General features: G+C 40.7%; 1 protein-coding gene across 1 annotated transcript; it reads left to right on the plus strand.

The window, feature by feature from the left end:
* The first annotated feature begins 909 nt into the window (after window positions 1-909).
* On the plus strand, window positions 910-15918 carry ZNF613 (zinc finger protein 613). The gene is given in 6 exon segments (XM_007179870.3): window positions 910-1044; window positions 3707-3833; window positions 4115-4207; window positions 11029-12622; window positions 12624-15688; window positions 15839-15918. Coding segments are annotated over 5 exon segments (1938 nt in total). The 5' UTR covers window positions 910-1023; the 3' UTR covers window positions 12727-15688; window positions 15839-15918.
* Window positions 15919-17107: the final 1189 nt, after the last annotated feature.

The following is a 17107-nucleotide window of genomic DNA, read 5'->3' on the forward strand; positions in this document are numbered from 1 at the left end:
ATATAGCAAGGTTTAAAGAACTATACATTTGAATTCCTGCATGCCTGCCACGTGGATTTTATCATCATGATTTTATTGAGTTTCCTTTATCGTATATGTATCCGTATATCACTCCTCTAATCATCATCAATCCACCTTTTTACATTTTTGAGGGTATGTTTTATTGTAAGTTGCAGACATTTATACATTTTCCCCTAAATATTTTAGTAAGCATATAATTAGAGTTCTACTCATAGCTTTTTTCTAATGACAGCTTTTTTTTTATTCATACACCGTACAATTCATCCACTTAAAGCATACAATTCAGTGGTGTTTATTGTAATCACATTCCTTGAACTCGTTTTATATAATGCATGTTTTTATACTTGTACTAAATGTGTATATATCCACAAATAGTAATCTTGTTCTATATACTTTAATTTTTTCTCTTGGTTTTCCTTTGTTTGTTTCTTTCACATAATGATGATTAGTGAAGATGGTTCAATGACTTTGAACAGGTCCATGAGCACACATGGTTTCCAAGGAATAGCTGTCCAAGTCCTCACCTTTTATATGTTCTCTTTCCAAAAACTGGTCTGTGATAATTCCCCTGCCGCGGGGGCATCGTGTTGTGCTGGTTCTCCTTTCCCATCTCCCCTTTCACAGTCACCCCACTTCCACTTCACAGAAGGAAGAAATAGCACCCACACATTCACAATCTTCTATTTTATTGCTCCAGGGTGTAATAGCCTCTGGGACCCCAAATAAAGGAACAGATGGCTTTGAAATCAGGTGGGTGACAGTGGCAGTGACAACATCTGGGCCCAGAGGAAATTTACACTCAAAGTGAATTTATTTTTCAGCTCACAGGTCGTGGCTCCTGGAGCAAGATACATCACGTGACGTGAGAAGGTTTCACGACCTGGATATCATTATTTGTGGGGACATCACTGCCTGGAGACTAAGATTTCTAACCAGAAATTTAGGCCAGTTCAAGAAGAGGCTCAGGAGACATCCTAGTCTTTGGCCGTTTCCCAATAACAGATGAAAATGATCAAGGACCAGGTGATTTTTGGTTTGTCTTATTCTTTCCTTCATTCTGTGATTGATTTCTGGGGGGACCTTAAAACGCAGTTGAATTCAATAGAAATAACAAATTGGAAAACTAGAATTTGTGCAGAAATAAATTTAGATTTAAATTCAACATCAAGGCAAAATAGTATCAGGAATATGTTGTTCGTGGGATCTACACTAAATGACTAATATTGGAATATCGTCTGTGATTGGAGTATCCAGTGGGTTACATGCACTGTCAACTTATGTCTAATATCTCTGACACTCATCACAGCCAAAGACTCCTGATGATGATGGGATAGGCATTGACTCTGAGGAGAAAGCTGACCAGTTCCTCAGAGGATGTCACTGTATATTTCATGGCACTCAGGTCTCGGGACTTTTTAAATGGTTCGTCCTAGAGGTGATATGGCAGACAGTGTCCTTAACTACAACCTTCTCATAAATGCAAAAGCTGGTTCCTCAGAGACCCCTTTGGAAATAGACCAAGAAAACTCAGCGGGCACAGTGCTTCATGGAACCATAGCAAGGTGACCCATGGACCCAACCTTGTAGCGGTCAGGGTTAGCTTGGGAATAAAACCTAGATGACATAAGAAAATGGAAGGGTTGCATGACTTTCCAAGGTCCTGTATGAACAGGTGACCGAACAGGTGTTTGAGTATAGATTTGGCAGGAGGGAGTTGAAAGTATCTGTGTCTGGTAAAGTTGTTGCGATCTCAGAGGGTTTGCTTTAGAACTTCCTGCTATTAAACATAGGAAACAAACTTATGGTTACCAAAGAGGAAAGGGGCAAGGGGAGATAAATTAGGAATTTGGGATTAACAGATACACACTACCATATATAAAATAGATGAACAATAAGGACCCACTCTGTAGCACAGGGAACTATATTCAATATCTTATAATAACCTATAATGGAAAAGAATCTGAAAAAGAATAGACGTATTCAATATGTATATGTATAACTGAATCACTTTGCTGTACATCTGAGACATTGTAAATCAATGATACTTAAATTAAAAAAAAGAAAGAACTTCCAGCTATTGAAGGTAGTCCACTTCCCCTCCCTGTGTTCAAAGCCAAGTCCTACTGCCTCATCTTTCATTACCTTTAAAAAATTTCATAATACAAATATGCGCGAATACATCTGTAAAACTCCAGTGATGACAAAGTACATCTAGTGAAAAAGTAAGAGTCCTCTTCATACGCTTCTTTCCTAATCCCCTGGTGTCGCTTAACAAATGTGCAGGAGTGTGTACTTCCAGTCACTGAGCTGTGTGTACATCTGTGTCTGTATGGATGTTTGCGGGTGGATCTAACAGCTCTTAGGTCTTTGGATAGTGCCTTTCCATTACTGTATTTACTCTTTCATAAACTGAGTTGGGGAATGTGAGACCTCACTTTATCCTCTATATTTATTATTCTCTCTTTTATATATTCCATCATTTTGTCCTTGTGCTGCATTTTGAGTAATTTCTTCAGATCTACCTTCCTGTTTATTATCTCTTCAATGTATCTGATATGCTGTGAACCTGACTGGAAATGTAAATATAAATAATGTACCTATGTATATATGTACTTGTGTGTTTTTTGAAGGATGCTATTTATTTTCTTATTTTGCATAATGTTCTTTACTAGTCTCTCATTCTTTTTTTTTTTTTAAATTATTAGCACCTTTAATTATTATTTATTTATTTATTTGGCTGTGTTGGGTCTTGTTTCTGTGCGAGGGCTTCCTCTAGCTGCGGCAAGCGGGGGCCACTCTTCATCGCGGTGCGCGGGCCTCTCACTATCGTGGCCTCTCTTGTTGCGGAGCACAGGCTCCAGACGCGCAGGCTCAGTAGTTGTGGCTCACGGGCCTAGTTGCTCCGCGGCATGTGGTATCTTCCCAGACCAGGGCTCGAACCCATGTCCCCTGCATTAACAGGCAGATTCTCAACCACTGCGCCACCAAGGAAGCCCCTCTCATTCTTTTAATATGTTTTAGAAAGGTGTTTTTATTCTTCCTAACATATAAAACATACTTAATACATTGTATCTTTTAATTATAGTGTCTGGAGTTTCTTCATGGTTGATTCTGATAATGGTTATGAAGATTCCTGGTGAATGTAGGAATATGTTTTGTTTGTCCTGATGTCACTAGAATGTACTTAATACCTGGCAAATATGTACTTGATACAAAATATATATATACAACAAATGTTTTAAATATATATTGTATATGTTTCTGGTTTAGCAAGAGGATTAATGACTACTTATTACAGAAACTTCTGATTTGTTGAATGATGGTTGACTGTACAATTACAGAATATTTTGCGATACATAAGTTAGAACATGGATAGATTTTGCTTCTATGACAACGTAGTTTTAAAAAATCAGGGGCATTCCCTGGCGGTCCAGTGGTTAGGACTTGGCACTTTCACTGCCAGGGGCCTGGGTTCAATCCCTGATCAGGGAACTAAGATCCCCCAAGCCTCGCAGCGCAGCCAAATTTTTTAAAAAATTAAAAAATAAAAATAAATAAAAATCAAAGCACCTCCGTATATAGATGTAGCCTAAATGGTGAAAAAGAGCAGAACAACTTCCTTCACATGCCTTCCATTTCAGTAACGAGAGAAACACTCATATTAAACAGGACCGTGTCGTTACAGGGATTGCTGACACTGGAGGATGTGGCTGTGGACTTCACGTGGGAGGAGTGGCAGCTCCTGGCCCCAGCTCAGAAGGACCTGTACCGGGACGTGATGCTGGAGAACTATAGCAACCTGCTGTCCGTGGGTGAGGACGGCTCCCCTGGGTCCCTCAGAGAGTCCCCAGTCAGTGGCCTCTCCTTCTTCAGCTTCTGAAAGCTTTGCAGTGTCCATGGTGCCCTAAAGTGGTAGATGAGTCTCAGTTCCTTCTCTGGTCCCAGACTAGAGTATAACGTGCCCTCTCCTGAGAGACGAGCCTTTCCTTTGCTGAGCCGCAAATTGCATAGTTCGTAAAATGTAACATTCTTCCATGTTGGCAGACCACAGCCCAATTCACGAGTCTGTCTCTCTGTCGTTTCCCATGAACAGGGTATCAAGCCAGCAAGCCGGATGCTCTCTCCAGATTGGAACGAGGAGAACCGTGGCCAGTAGAAGATAAAATCCACAGTCGAATCTGTCCAGGTGAGTAAGAGAACCGGCACTGGGGGGCCAAGGGAGTCATATTCTAATCTTTCAGAGATGTCACAGCTGTGTATGTCTGAGGACATGGAAGCATAGCCTCCACAGAAGAGCTCTTTTTCCTTTAGCGGTGTCGAGGAACATGTCTCTTCTTGGATTTGATCCCTATTTATTTCACCTAGGTCTTGATTTTTTTTTTCTCTAAGTTTCTTCTTAGAATTCTCAAATCTTCCCATCCTTCTTCCCCCAGCACTGTATCACTACCTGTTCCTTCTACTTTTCTTGCTATGAAATTCAACCTTCCACACCTCTCTCTAAAGAGAGATGTTTTGATTTCAGCACTGGCTTCTGGCAACTGCACCTTCTTGCCCCTTTGGATAATAATTGATTTCCATTCCTAACGTTCACGCCATCTTTGATTGGAGGTTAGGATTTCAACATATAAATTGTGGGGGGAACATAAACGTTCAGTCTCTAGTACCTTCTGTTTCTTTCTTCGTATATCCTGGCTGTGCTGGAAAAGCCTCAGTCCTCCTCTTGTGTTTCTTCTTTGTTCTCACACCACTGCCACACTCACGGCACTTCTGACACCAGCAATTCTCTGTGACACCAGCTAAGTGTCCTACAGTTTAACTCAATTCTGACACTGTCTGCCTGGAGAAAGCATGAGATCCCACAGGTTAAGGGCTCCATCACACAAGACTGCCCCGACCTCCACTTCAGACGCCAAACACAAGTCCAGGTTGTTACCTGTGCTTCCGACCAACTGGCTGTAGACTGGAGCTTCCCAAGACTCCCTCGTCCTCAGGTTCAATTCATTTGGTAGAGTGGCACACAGAGCTCAGAGGAACATTTTACTTACTCGATCACCAGTTTGTTAGGAAAGGATTTAAGTCAGGAACAGCCAGGGGGAAGAGATGCACAGGGTACGGGGAAGGGGCATGGCGCTTCCATGGCCTCTCTGGGTGTGATGCTCTCCCAACACCTCCTTGTGTTAGCCACCTGTAGGCTCTCTGAACCCCGTAATTTTTAAAGGAGGCCTTATCGCGCTGGGCATGACTGATCATTAACTTCATTTCCAGCCCTTCCAGCAAATGCAGCCATGTGTGAGGGGGCTAAGTTGTGCTCTTGGCAGCTAGGAATTTAGCTTAGGCCCCCTCATCTTACATCCGTCAGGAAAGGGAATGTCTCTGGTAAGATGCCTTTAAGCAGCTGTATGAGGGATGTGGGTAGGTCCCTTGGGTGAATTGCATTCCATGAAGACAAAATAGCAAGGTCAGAAGCCTGAGGCAGGAGCATGTTTTAGGAATCTGGAGGAAGCCTGTATGAGCACAGTGGAGTGAGCGAGAGGGACAGTGGATGGAGAAAATACGGAGATGACGGCAGTAAGGTAGTAGGTGGAGTTTGGAGTAGACAGGTCATGTAGGACCTTTCAGGGCCACTTCAAGGACTTGATTTTTTTGTTTGTTTTTTAAAGATTTTTTTGATGTGGATCATTTTTAAAGTCTTTATTGAATTTGTTACAATATCGCTTCTGTTTTATGTTTTGGTTTTTTGGCCGCAAGGCATGTGTGATGTTAGCTCACCAACCAGGGATCGAACCCACACGCCCTGCATTGGAAGGCGAAGTCTTAAAGCACTGGACTGACTGCCAGGGAAGTCCATGATTTTTTTTAAATTAATTAATTAATTTTTTTGGCTGCACCGCGCGGCTTGCAAGATCTCAGTTCCCCAACCAGGGATTGAACCTGGGCCACAGCAGTGAGAGCCCCGAATCCTAACCAGCAGGCCACCAGGGAACTCCCAAGGACTTGATTTTTTTAAAAACAATCAGATGAGAAAACAGTAGGGCATAATATAATTTATATTTAAAATGATCACTTTGTGGGATTTCCCTGGTGGTCCAGTGGTTAAGACTCCGTACTTCCACTGCAGGGGGTGCAGGTTCGATCCTTGGTCGGGGAACTAAGATCCCACATGCTGCGTGGTGTGGCCAAAAATAAAAAAATGATCACTTCGATATGGGAAAAGAATCTGAAAGAGAATAGAGATATATATATATCTATATAACTGAATCACTTCGCTGTACACCTGAAACTAACACAACATTGTAAATTAATTATACCCCCAATATAAAATAAAAAATTTTTTAAATAAAATAAAATGATCACTTTGGCTACTTTGTAGAAGGGAAGTTGAAGCCTGAAATCCAGTCAGCGGAGCCCATTGCTGTAGTATAAGACAGAATGCTTGTCTTCAACCTGGGTAGAGGGGGTGAGGGTTAGTGAGCTTGGAAATATATTTATAAAGGAGAGAAGGCGTTACCTATTGAAGTAGATAATGGGTTAACAGAAAAATACAACTGAAGGATGATGCTAAGTTTCTTGGCATGAGTCTGGGGAAGAGTGGAGTCGCCATTTCTGAGATGAAGAAGGTGTATGGAGAAGGAGATGTGGGTTGAGAAATCAGTTTTGTTTTGGACAGTGTAATTTAGACGTGTTTGTTCACATCACCTTGGATGCAAATGCTCTGTTGCATTTGGATCTACCCGAGGAATTCAGGGAGAGTTTAGGACTAGAGTTAGAAATGTGGATGGATTGAGATCTCCTACGGGATGAGTACAGATTAAGAAGAGACTTGGATTAAAAAAAAAAATTGTGGGCACTATACTCAATGTTTTGTAATAACCTATAAGGGAAAATAATCTGCAAAAGATATGTATATATATAAAAATAATGAGGATTCATATACATAAATAAGTAAATTTATATAAATATAAATATGTAATAATATATAGAAATGAACTTATATAAATATATAAATAAATATATTTATAGAAATTATATAAATATGTAAATAAATATATTTATAGAAATAAATATATTTATAGAAGTAAATTTATATAAATATATAAATAAATATATTTATAGAAATCCTATACTAAGGATTTATATATATATATAAGACTGAATCCCTTTGCTGTACACCTGAAACTAGCACAATGTTGGAAATCAACTATACTTCAATACAAAAATAATAAAAAATTAAAATTGAAAAATAAAAACAGTAGAATTGAAAACAATTGCTATATGTATACAAATATCAAATCATTATGTTGTATACCTGAAACTAATATAATGTCGTATGTCAATTATACCTTGATTTGAAAAAAAAGAAAGGAAGAAAGATTCCCCTGAGTAGAGATTACATACATGCAAGGTAGAATTAAGAAAAAGAAAAAAAAGAAGAGCGTTGGACCACTAGCAGTCAGGAAGATGAGGATTTGTGAAATGCATGGTTTCCTAATACATGTACTAGGACCTCTTATTTTCAGAGTGTGTATTTTTGGTAGATTTGGGGTGGATGGCCTGGACTAGTCTATACATAATGTTGTAAGCAGGCCCTCTTGAGCCTACTTGGTGAACCACAGCCTTAATATGTGCTAGAGGAGATTAGTGAGAAATAAAGAAGTACATTCTAGGAGTAAGATTTTAGTAACAAACAGAGGATAAATCTGCAGGTAATATGTGGAAGTTCCTCTTTTGAATGCAGCATCTTTGCTATAGTTAAGGGCTATGTGAACTAAATTGTCCAAATGAACAGTAAAGATGGGGACTACTTTAGAAATGTAGGGGAAACAGAGCTTACAGTGACATAGAATGATAGCGTGATATATAGGAGGCGTATCTGGGATTTGAGTAAAGATGAGGAAGGGCAAGTAATGAAGGTGTGAAGTTGGAAATGTGCAAGGCCTTGAGGAAACTGTCAAAAGATTGGCCTGAAGCCACTTGAAGGCCAGTTTTAGAACGTATCTGTAGAGGAATGAGTGGAGTGTGGACATGGATAAATGGAGTAAAAGTTGGTAATGTAACTTTTATTTCCAGGCTGTTCTGGACTTTGTTAGTATAGTTGACCCTTGAACAGCACGAGTTTGAACTGCATGGGTCCACTTATATGTGGATTTTTTTCATTGACTACATACTGCAGTATTACACCATCCAAGGTTGGTTGAATCCTCAGATGCACAACCTTGGATACAGGGGGCCGACTATAAAGTTATACCTGGGTTTTTGACCACATGGAGGGTCTGTACCCCTATCCCCCGCCTTGTTCAGCCGTCACCTGTAATTGAGGTATAGTGGTAGCATTGTGAATTTGATCTCTATTATCCTTGGATACGTAGTCTTTCTTTTGAACTGGGTGGCAGCAGTGTGAGCTATAGTTAAGTACATCCAGTAGTTCTAAGACAAATGGCAGGCAAAACTGTCAGGAGTCTTGGTCCAGGATCAGAAGTGTGATCCTTTAGGACCCCTTAAATGGTAGAAACCAAGATGGGTATGCAGACTTTTGAAAGAAAATGCTATTAGTGGCAGGATGTGGGTTTAGGGATCACTACAATTTAAATGTTCCATATATACAAGTACAAAGGGTGAATGAAAAAGGTGCCAGTTCCCTAGTATGATATTGTAATATAAGATATATATGTACTTGGTCTTTGGCCCTGGTTTCTGGCATAGAGCTCCTAAAAGTCTTGTAGTTTCCTGAGTATGGGATCACTTATTTCCTTTATTAGTATTGGTATAGTCAATGTTTGGTGCTCCTCCATGGGCTTTTTAAAAGCCGAAGTCTTAATGTTATAATAATTGTAAACTTGGTCACACGCCTTCATCTATTGATACTTTCAGTCTACACATTTTTCCATCCTGTCGTCTATCCTTATATATATAATATTTATATACAAATGATTCCCACATTGTTATCTCCTTTCCCACGTGGTTAAGACCTTTCTCAGGATCTTCATATCCAATTGAATTCTTCATGTCTGTTTTGGATATCCAAAATCCACCTGGAGGTTGATATGCTTTGAAATGCACACTTGATTTCCCCACATTGTGAACCTCAATAATAATCCCCATCTCATTAAAAACCACTACTCACCTATCCAGTGGCCTAGGTCACATAATTAAGAATAATACTTGATTCTTTGCATTTAAGGATTTATGCATGTATGAATGTGTCCCACAGCATTTGGAAAAAAATATCCCTCTGTCTTCTGTGGTCTAGTGCTCATAATAACTTGATTTTATTTTACTATCAGCATAATTTATAAGGTTACAATTACAAAGCAGCCAAATCTCTATTTGCTCATTTTTTTTTTTTTAAAGGATTTTCTTATTTATTTATTTATTTATTTATTTTTGGCTGTGTTGGGTCTTCGGTTCGTGCGAGGGCTTTCTCCAGTTGCGGCAAGCGGGGGCCACTCTTCATCGCGGTGCGGGGACCGCTCTTCATCGCGGTGCGCGGGCCTTTCTCTATCGCGGCCCCTCCCGTCGCGGGGCACAGGCTCCAGACGCGCAGGCTCAGCAATTGTGGCTCACGGGCCCAGCTGCTCCGCGGCATGTGGGATCTTCCCAGACCAGGGCTCGAACCCGTGTCCCCTGCATTAGCAGGCAGATTCTCAACCACTGTGCCACCAGGGAAGCCCTATTTGCTCATTTTGAATGCTCTAACCTCGTTTATGCCCTGTTTTTACCTTTTATTTTCTTTGTTTACATTACTGTATTTTACCCTTGTTGTGTTAATTTCTGCGGTACAGCAAAGTAATTCAGTTATACATATATATATATATATATATATATATATATATATATATATATATATATATATACACACACACACACATTCTTTTTCATATTCTTTTCCATTATGGTTTATAACAGGATATTGAATATACTTCCCTGTGCTATACAATAGGACCTTGTTGTTTATCCATCCTATATATAATAGTTTGCATCTGCTAATCCCAAACTCCCAATCCATCCCTCCGCCACCCGCCTCCCTTTTGGCAACCACAAGTCTGTTCTCTATGTCTGTGAGTCTGTTTCTGTTTCATAGATAACTTCATTTGTGTCATATTTTAGATTCCACATATAAGTGATATCATATGGTATTTGTCTTTCTCTTTCTGACTTACTTCACTTAGTATCATAATCTTTAGGTCCATCCATGTTGCTGCAAATAGCATTATTTCATTCTTTTTTATGGCTGAGTAGTATTCCATTGTATATATATACCACATCTTGTTTATTCATTCATCTGTCAATGGACATTTAGGTTGTTTCCATGTCTTGGCTATTCTGAACAGTGCTGCTATGAACACAGGGTGCATATATCTTTTTGAATTATAGTTTTGTCCGGATATATGCCTAGGAGTGGGATTGCTGGATTGTATGGCAACTCTATTTTAAGGAACCTCCATACTGTTTTCCAGAGTGGCTGCACCAATTTACATTCCCACCAACAGTGTAGGAGGGTTCCCTTTTCTACTTGGGGTTTCTTTAGATATATTTTTTTAATGCTTTTCTATTTTTTTTTAATTAATTTATTTTATTTATTTATTTTTGGCTGCACTGGGTCTTTGTTGCTTCACGTGGGCTTTCTCTAGTTGTGATGAGCAGGGGCTACTCTTTGTTGGGGTGCGCGGGCTTCTCCTTGCAGTGGCTTCTCTTGTTGCGGAGCACGGGCTCTAGAGCGCAGGCTCAGTAGTTGTGGCTCGCGGGCTCTAGTGTACATGCTCAGTAGTTGTGGCACACGGGCTTAGTTGCTCCGCGGCATGTGGGATCTTCCCAGACCAGTGCTCGAACCTGTGTCCCCTGCATTGGCAGGTGGATTCTTAACCACCGCGCCACCAGGGAAGCCCTGGAGTTTCTTTAAACTGAAGTCATAGTGTTGTCCATAAAGAGCCAGCCTACACCAAGGCGTTTGTTAAGTAGTTTCACTCTGTACCAAGCTATGGGAAGATTCATTCTTCTCTTCTTTCCTAGAAATGAGGAAAGATGACTGTCTTCTGCAGGAGGACTTGCAAAATCAAAGATGTCCAAAAAGAATGGAACGATGTCACGAACATAATGCACTTGGAAACATTGTTCATCGGAGCAAAAGTAACTTTCCTTTAAGGCAAGATCATGATATATTGGACTTTCATGGGAAAACACTGAAATCAAACTTAAGTTCAGTCAACCAGAACAGAAGCTATGAAGTAAAGAACCCTCTTGGAGATGGGGAATCCTTCCTCCATGCAAAGCATGAGCAATTTCATAGTGAAATGAAATTTACTGAATGTGGAAGTTCTATGAACACAAATTCACAGTTCATTAAGCATCTAGGAACTCAAAAGATAAATAAACCCCACTTATGCACTGAATGTGGGAAAGCTTTCATCAAGAAGTCCCGCCTCATCGATCATCAGAGAGTGCACACAGGAGAAAAACCTCATGGATGCAGTATATGCGGGAAAGCCTTCTCCAGAAAGTCCAGGCTCACTGAACACCAGAAAACCCATATAGGAGAGAAACGGTATACATGCACTGAATGTGACAAAGCCTTCCCCAAGAAATCACGGCTGCTTATTCATCAGAAAACTCATACAGGAGAAAAACCCTACGTATGCGAGGAATGTGGAAAAGGCTTCATCAAGAAGTCTCGGCTTATTAATCATCAGAGAGTTCATACAGGAGAGAAACCTCATGGGTGCAGTCTGTGCGACAAAGCATTCTCCAGGAAGTCCCGGCTCATCGAACATCAGAGAACTCATACGGGAGAAAAACCATATGAATGCACCAAATGTGACAAAGCCTTCCGCTGGAAATCACAGCTTAACGCACACCAGAAAACTCATACAGGAGAGAAATCATATATATGCAGTGATTGTGGAAAAGGCTTCATTCAGAAGGGCAATCTCATTGTACATCAGCGAACTCACACTGGAGAGAAACCCTATATGTGCAGTGAATGTGGAAAAGGCTTCATCCAGAAGGGCAATCTCCTCATACATCAACGAACACACACTGGAGAGAAACCCTATGTATGCACTGAATGTGGGAAAGGCTTCAGCCAGAAAACATGCCTCATCTCACATCAGAGATTTCACACTGGAAAGACTCCCTTTGTATGTACCGAATGTGGAAAATCATGTTCACACAAGTCTGGCCTCATTAACCATCAGAGAATTCACACAGGAGAGAAACCCTACACATGCAGTGACTGTGGGAAAGCCTTTAGGGATAAGTCGTGCCTCAATAGACATCGGAGAACTCATACAGGAGAGAGACCCTATGGATGCACTGACTGTGGGAAAGCCTTCTCCCACTTGTCATGCCTCGTGTACCACAAGGGGATGCTACATGCAAGAGAGAAACGTGGAGATTCACTCAAGTTGGAAAATCCTTTCTCAGAGAGTCCCAGCTCATCACGTTCGAGTGATATCGTACAGGGGAAAAACCCTGTTAATGTGGTGAGCGTGCACACACCTTCTGTGGCAGCTCAGACTCCATTCCACAGTGATGGGTTCCTAGCAGATAGGAACGTAGTAGCCCTTGTGGGACAGCCAGGTGCCACAGGTACAGTGTCAGCAGATAATAGCATTTGCACGGAAGAAAAACCTAATGAATGCAATGAGTGTGGTAGCACCTTCAGTGATCAATTACATCATATTTTACATCACAGAAAGCACGCAGAAATGAACTGTGATACAGTGAAGGCGGAAAACCCTTGAATAAAACCTTGTAGGTCATCCTGTGGCTAGCAAGTGTATACTGAAACAAACAGTATAAACACAGAGACTGGGAAAGCCTTTTGTGGAAAGATAGACCCTATCAGGGCTTCATAGGTCACATACTGTCAGTGAGGACATAGTTGGTAGAAATGTAATGACCATGGAAAAGTCCTTCCCCAGAAATAAGACTTCAGTTGGTATCAGAGTTTACACAGGAGAGAAACTGTTGGACCTTCGAAGGCAGTAACTGTGGCAGGGTTGTCAGTGGTACATTCTGCCTCATCGGTTGGCAGGGGAAATCGTGTAGAAATAAAACTCTGAACACACCAGCTATGGAATGTCTTTGGCAAAATATCAGAAAATGCATGAAGCAAATAAGCCGTGTGAAAGTGAATCTTTTAGAGATTTCTGTCACAATCCTAACATAATCATATACAAGATTATATACATAGTGTACATTTTAGGACAGTATACCTTGAATCAAATGCCTAGTTGATACGTCCGTGACGCTTTAAATCAAAGGAGGGTGTCTGTGTTGCACATCATTGATTAAAGTTATAATGCAGTTCACCCCCTTCGTTTGGGGGACATGGGTCTTCTTTTCCCACCCAGGATCATTATATGGTTAACTCTTGCATTTCTTCAGTTCTAAACTTATTCAGTTTATTTCAGTCTACCAAAAGTCCTTCAGAAGGAAACTGAATACATTTAATCTGATAATGTAACATAGCATGTTTGGATATGCTTAACTTTATAAATCTCACGTGGAGGAACAAAGGTCAAAATTCATGAATAACCTATCAGCCAAGCTCTTGCCCTAGAAGATAGTTCCCATCCTGTACACACACCACTCAGAAAAACTTTAACAACTGTTTCCTTGACCTGGTCCTGTCCTAGGACCTATAGATGATGTCAGTGATGAACTTAACAGGAAGTCCTTGCCGCCTTTGAGCTGGAAATTTTTTTAAAGCTAGGTTTTATGCCTGTAGCAATTTTACCCTCTGGCAAAGATAATCAAAGGATGTGTACACCTACATTAGTTGAAAAGGACATATAGTATGAGGAACAAAGTATCCTGATAATTTCCTGTTTAAGGGACGTATCAGAGGGGGAAGGGGAAAGGATTTACTTAATTTTACATAGAAAAAGGTATGGATACTTTTTAAAAATTTTCACATCCACCTAGATTATAAATTCCTTGACAGTTTATAGATAATTGTATATTCCCCAGCACATAGCAAAATAGGAAATGAATTATATGTAGATTTGAAAAATGAATGAAGGCGAATGAATGACCTCATGGACTCACCAATCAAAATTATTTTTGTCACTGAAGGAAAGGAGCTACTGGCAAGCAATTCTCAGGCTCAGTATTATTCCAAGAAACATTTGTTTCTTGAATAGAGGCTCCTGTCAGACTATAAAAAGGGCAGATCAAAGAAGGACTAGAATCCATAGAATAAGCCCAATTAATGGAAGAAAATAACGTCACTAAAGATGGAGGACTGGGGAGTTCCCAGGCGGTCCCAGTGTTTAGGAATCGGCAGTTTCAACTGTGGTGGCCCAGGTTTGATCCCTGGTCGGGGAACTAAGATCCCACAAGCCATGCAGCACGGCCAAAAAATAAAATTAATTAAAATGGAGGATGGTACGTGAGACAGGTGATGGTGAGATCCCTTTGAATGTTTTGGAGAACAAGCCTTACATTTGTCCACAGGCTTATCACCTTTTAGAGTTGCCGCCATTTCAAAGATCTAAGCTCCTCTGTAACTCAACGATTGAGACGTGACTTAGCCTCATCATTCCTTCTCTCCTGGGACTGGGGTCCTTGTCCTCTATTTCTATTCCTAGGGTTCTTTCCCCTGATCCAATAATGATGTATCCAGCTTAAAAACAGTGAGTCCTGCTAATAAGGAAGAAAAAAAAAGTGGAAGTTTGCCATAGAGTGGCTGCCCCATAATTGAATTTACAAACTCTGGGTGTGTAACTCACTACAACAAATATATTTCCGAGCATCGGCACTGTTGTAGACACAGGATACGCTGGTGAACAAAACATGCAAAGTAGTGACCTTTCACAGGATGGATTCAGGACAGATGCTCTTCAGCAAAGCATCAGAAATGGATTCTTCTTCAACTCGGAGTGCAGCTCCCTTCCACTTCTTGTGAATTGCACATCCTATCATGGAAATCACGGCGTCTTTCCCAGTGAAATCGTCTGTCTGGGTTCCCGAATGGGCTGCCCAGGCCTGCCCTGAGGACCAGGTACTGAACTCACCTTTCAAAGGTTGGCATTCCAGGTAAATGAAAACGTTAATGGGATAGGGAATTCCTGGTCGCCCTCTTTAAGAAGGCCATACCAGCGTCTATCCTCTACTGCTCTACCCCTCGCATTCATAAAAACTATAGCTAACAGTTACTAAGTGTGCTGTTTAAGTTTTAAGTGTGCCGTATCATTTATTTAGCACTCTCCAATGCTCCATCTTTGTGTATTTTAGGCAAACATTTGTATACATTTGAAGGCTAATTCCTTTCTCCTTAGTACAGGCAACCACCTATTGTACGCAGTTGTACGTGTCCGTCAAATGAGAGTTCCAACATCAGGGTTTGGAGTCTTAGTGGGTTGCTCTACCTTGTGTGTCTCAATAATGGAGAACTGGGGTCAGGGGTGGTTGTGTTAGTTGGCTGGGGCTGTCATAACAAAGTACCGCAGACATTTTTTTCTCGTAGTTCTGGAGGCTGGAAGTCTGAGATCACAGTGTCAGCAGGGTTGATTTCTTCCAAGGTCTCTCCTCGGCTTGTAGATGGCCATCTTCTCCCCGTGTCTTCACATTATACCAGTTATATTGGATTACGACCCACCGTAATAACTTCACTTAAACTTAATTACCTCTTTGAAGACCTTATCTCCAAATACAGTCACATTCTGAGGTACTGGAGGTTATGACTTTAACATATGGATTTGGGGTGAACACAGTTAAACCCGTAACAGTGGTATTTGTCAGTGAATGCCATTCAAGTTTATATTGGGCTAACTGATGGAGCTGTCTGGTCGTCAGTAAATGGTAGTGTCTTTTCCAGGTTTGACAGTTAACAAAGGGTCCTATGGTCAGTACCTGGGGAGGCCCACGTGTGTCTGTGTTGAGAAGCTGGAGCTTTGGATGCCCAGGATCCCTGGGCCACTGGGACAGACAATGAATGTTACTTTCTCTTCAGTCCTTCAAGTGAGTCCTTCTTTAGGGAAATACATATATACATACACAGACACTATACACACAAACACATGTATTTTCTGTAAAAGTAGTTGCTGCCTTGGGGACAAAGATAAGAAATAGCCACTATAGGCAAGAGGAGAGATTCCATTGTATGGAAAATGCTTTAGGCTGAAAAATGAAGTAGAAGCTCTTCAGCTGTTCCTTCCTCAGTGGAGGACCATGGATGCTCGTTGGAAGAGTTGACTTTTGAAGGAATATACCCTGGATGCCTCTAAGAAGCTTCATTCACTCATTTCTGCCCCTGAGTAGCACTGCATTTGGGCTGTGCACATTTTCCTTTAATGGTGTTGCAGAGTCAGATATGAAGGTCCTGGGGCCTCAAACTCAAGTCCTGATTTTTGAGATACAGGATGGGAGGTGAGGGCCCCTGTGAGCTGGGAGGATGCAGGAAAGTCACAGAAACTCATCATCAGAGAATGATTTGTGGCCATGTTTGGTGGAAGATGAGATCAAGATGATCCAGGAAGTTGGTGACTTAACCCAGAAATTTTTCACCCTGGCTCCAGGGTCTGGGCTGTAGAAAGCCGTGGAAGTGCTAGCCTCAGATCTGCTGCTCTTGGAGCAAGTGTGGAGCCTGAGGTTTGTGTGTTTCTATCTTTAAAAAAATTTTTTTAATTGAGATATAGTTGATGAACTGTATTATGTAAGTTTCAAGTGTGCAGCATAGTGATTGACAATTTTTAAAGGTCAACTCCATTTATAGTTATTATAAAATATTAGCTCTATTCCCTGTGTTATACAATATATCCTTGTAGCTTATTTATTTTATACATAGTAGTTTGTACCTCTTAATCCCCTACCCCTATCTTGCCCCTCCCCACTTCCCTCTCCCCACCGGTAACCACTAGTTTGGTCTCTGTATCTGTGAGTCTGCTGCTTTTTTGTTATATTCACTAGTTTTATTTCTTAGATTCCACATATAAGTGATATACAGTATTTGTCTTTCTCTGACTTATTTCACTTAGCATAACACCCTCAAAGTCCATCCATGTTTTTGCAAATGGCAAAATTTCATTCTTTTTTATGACTGAGTAGTATTCTATCATATATATATATACACCAGATCTTCTTTATC

Source organism: Balaenoptera acutorostrata, chromosome 19 (assembly GCF_949987535.1).
Source record: "Balaenoptera acutorostrata chromosome 19, mBalAcu1.1, whole genome shotgun sequence".
Lineage (NCBI taxonomy): Eukaryota > Metazoa > Chordata > Mammalia > Artiodactyla > Balaenopteridae > Balaenoptera > Balaenoptera acutorostrata.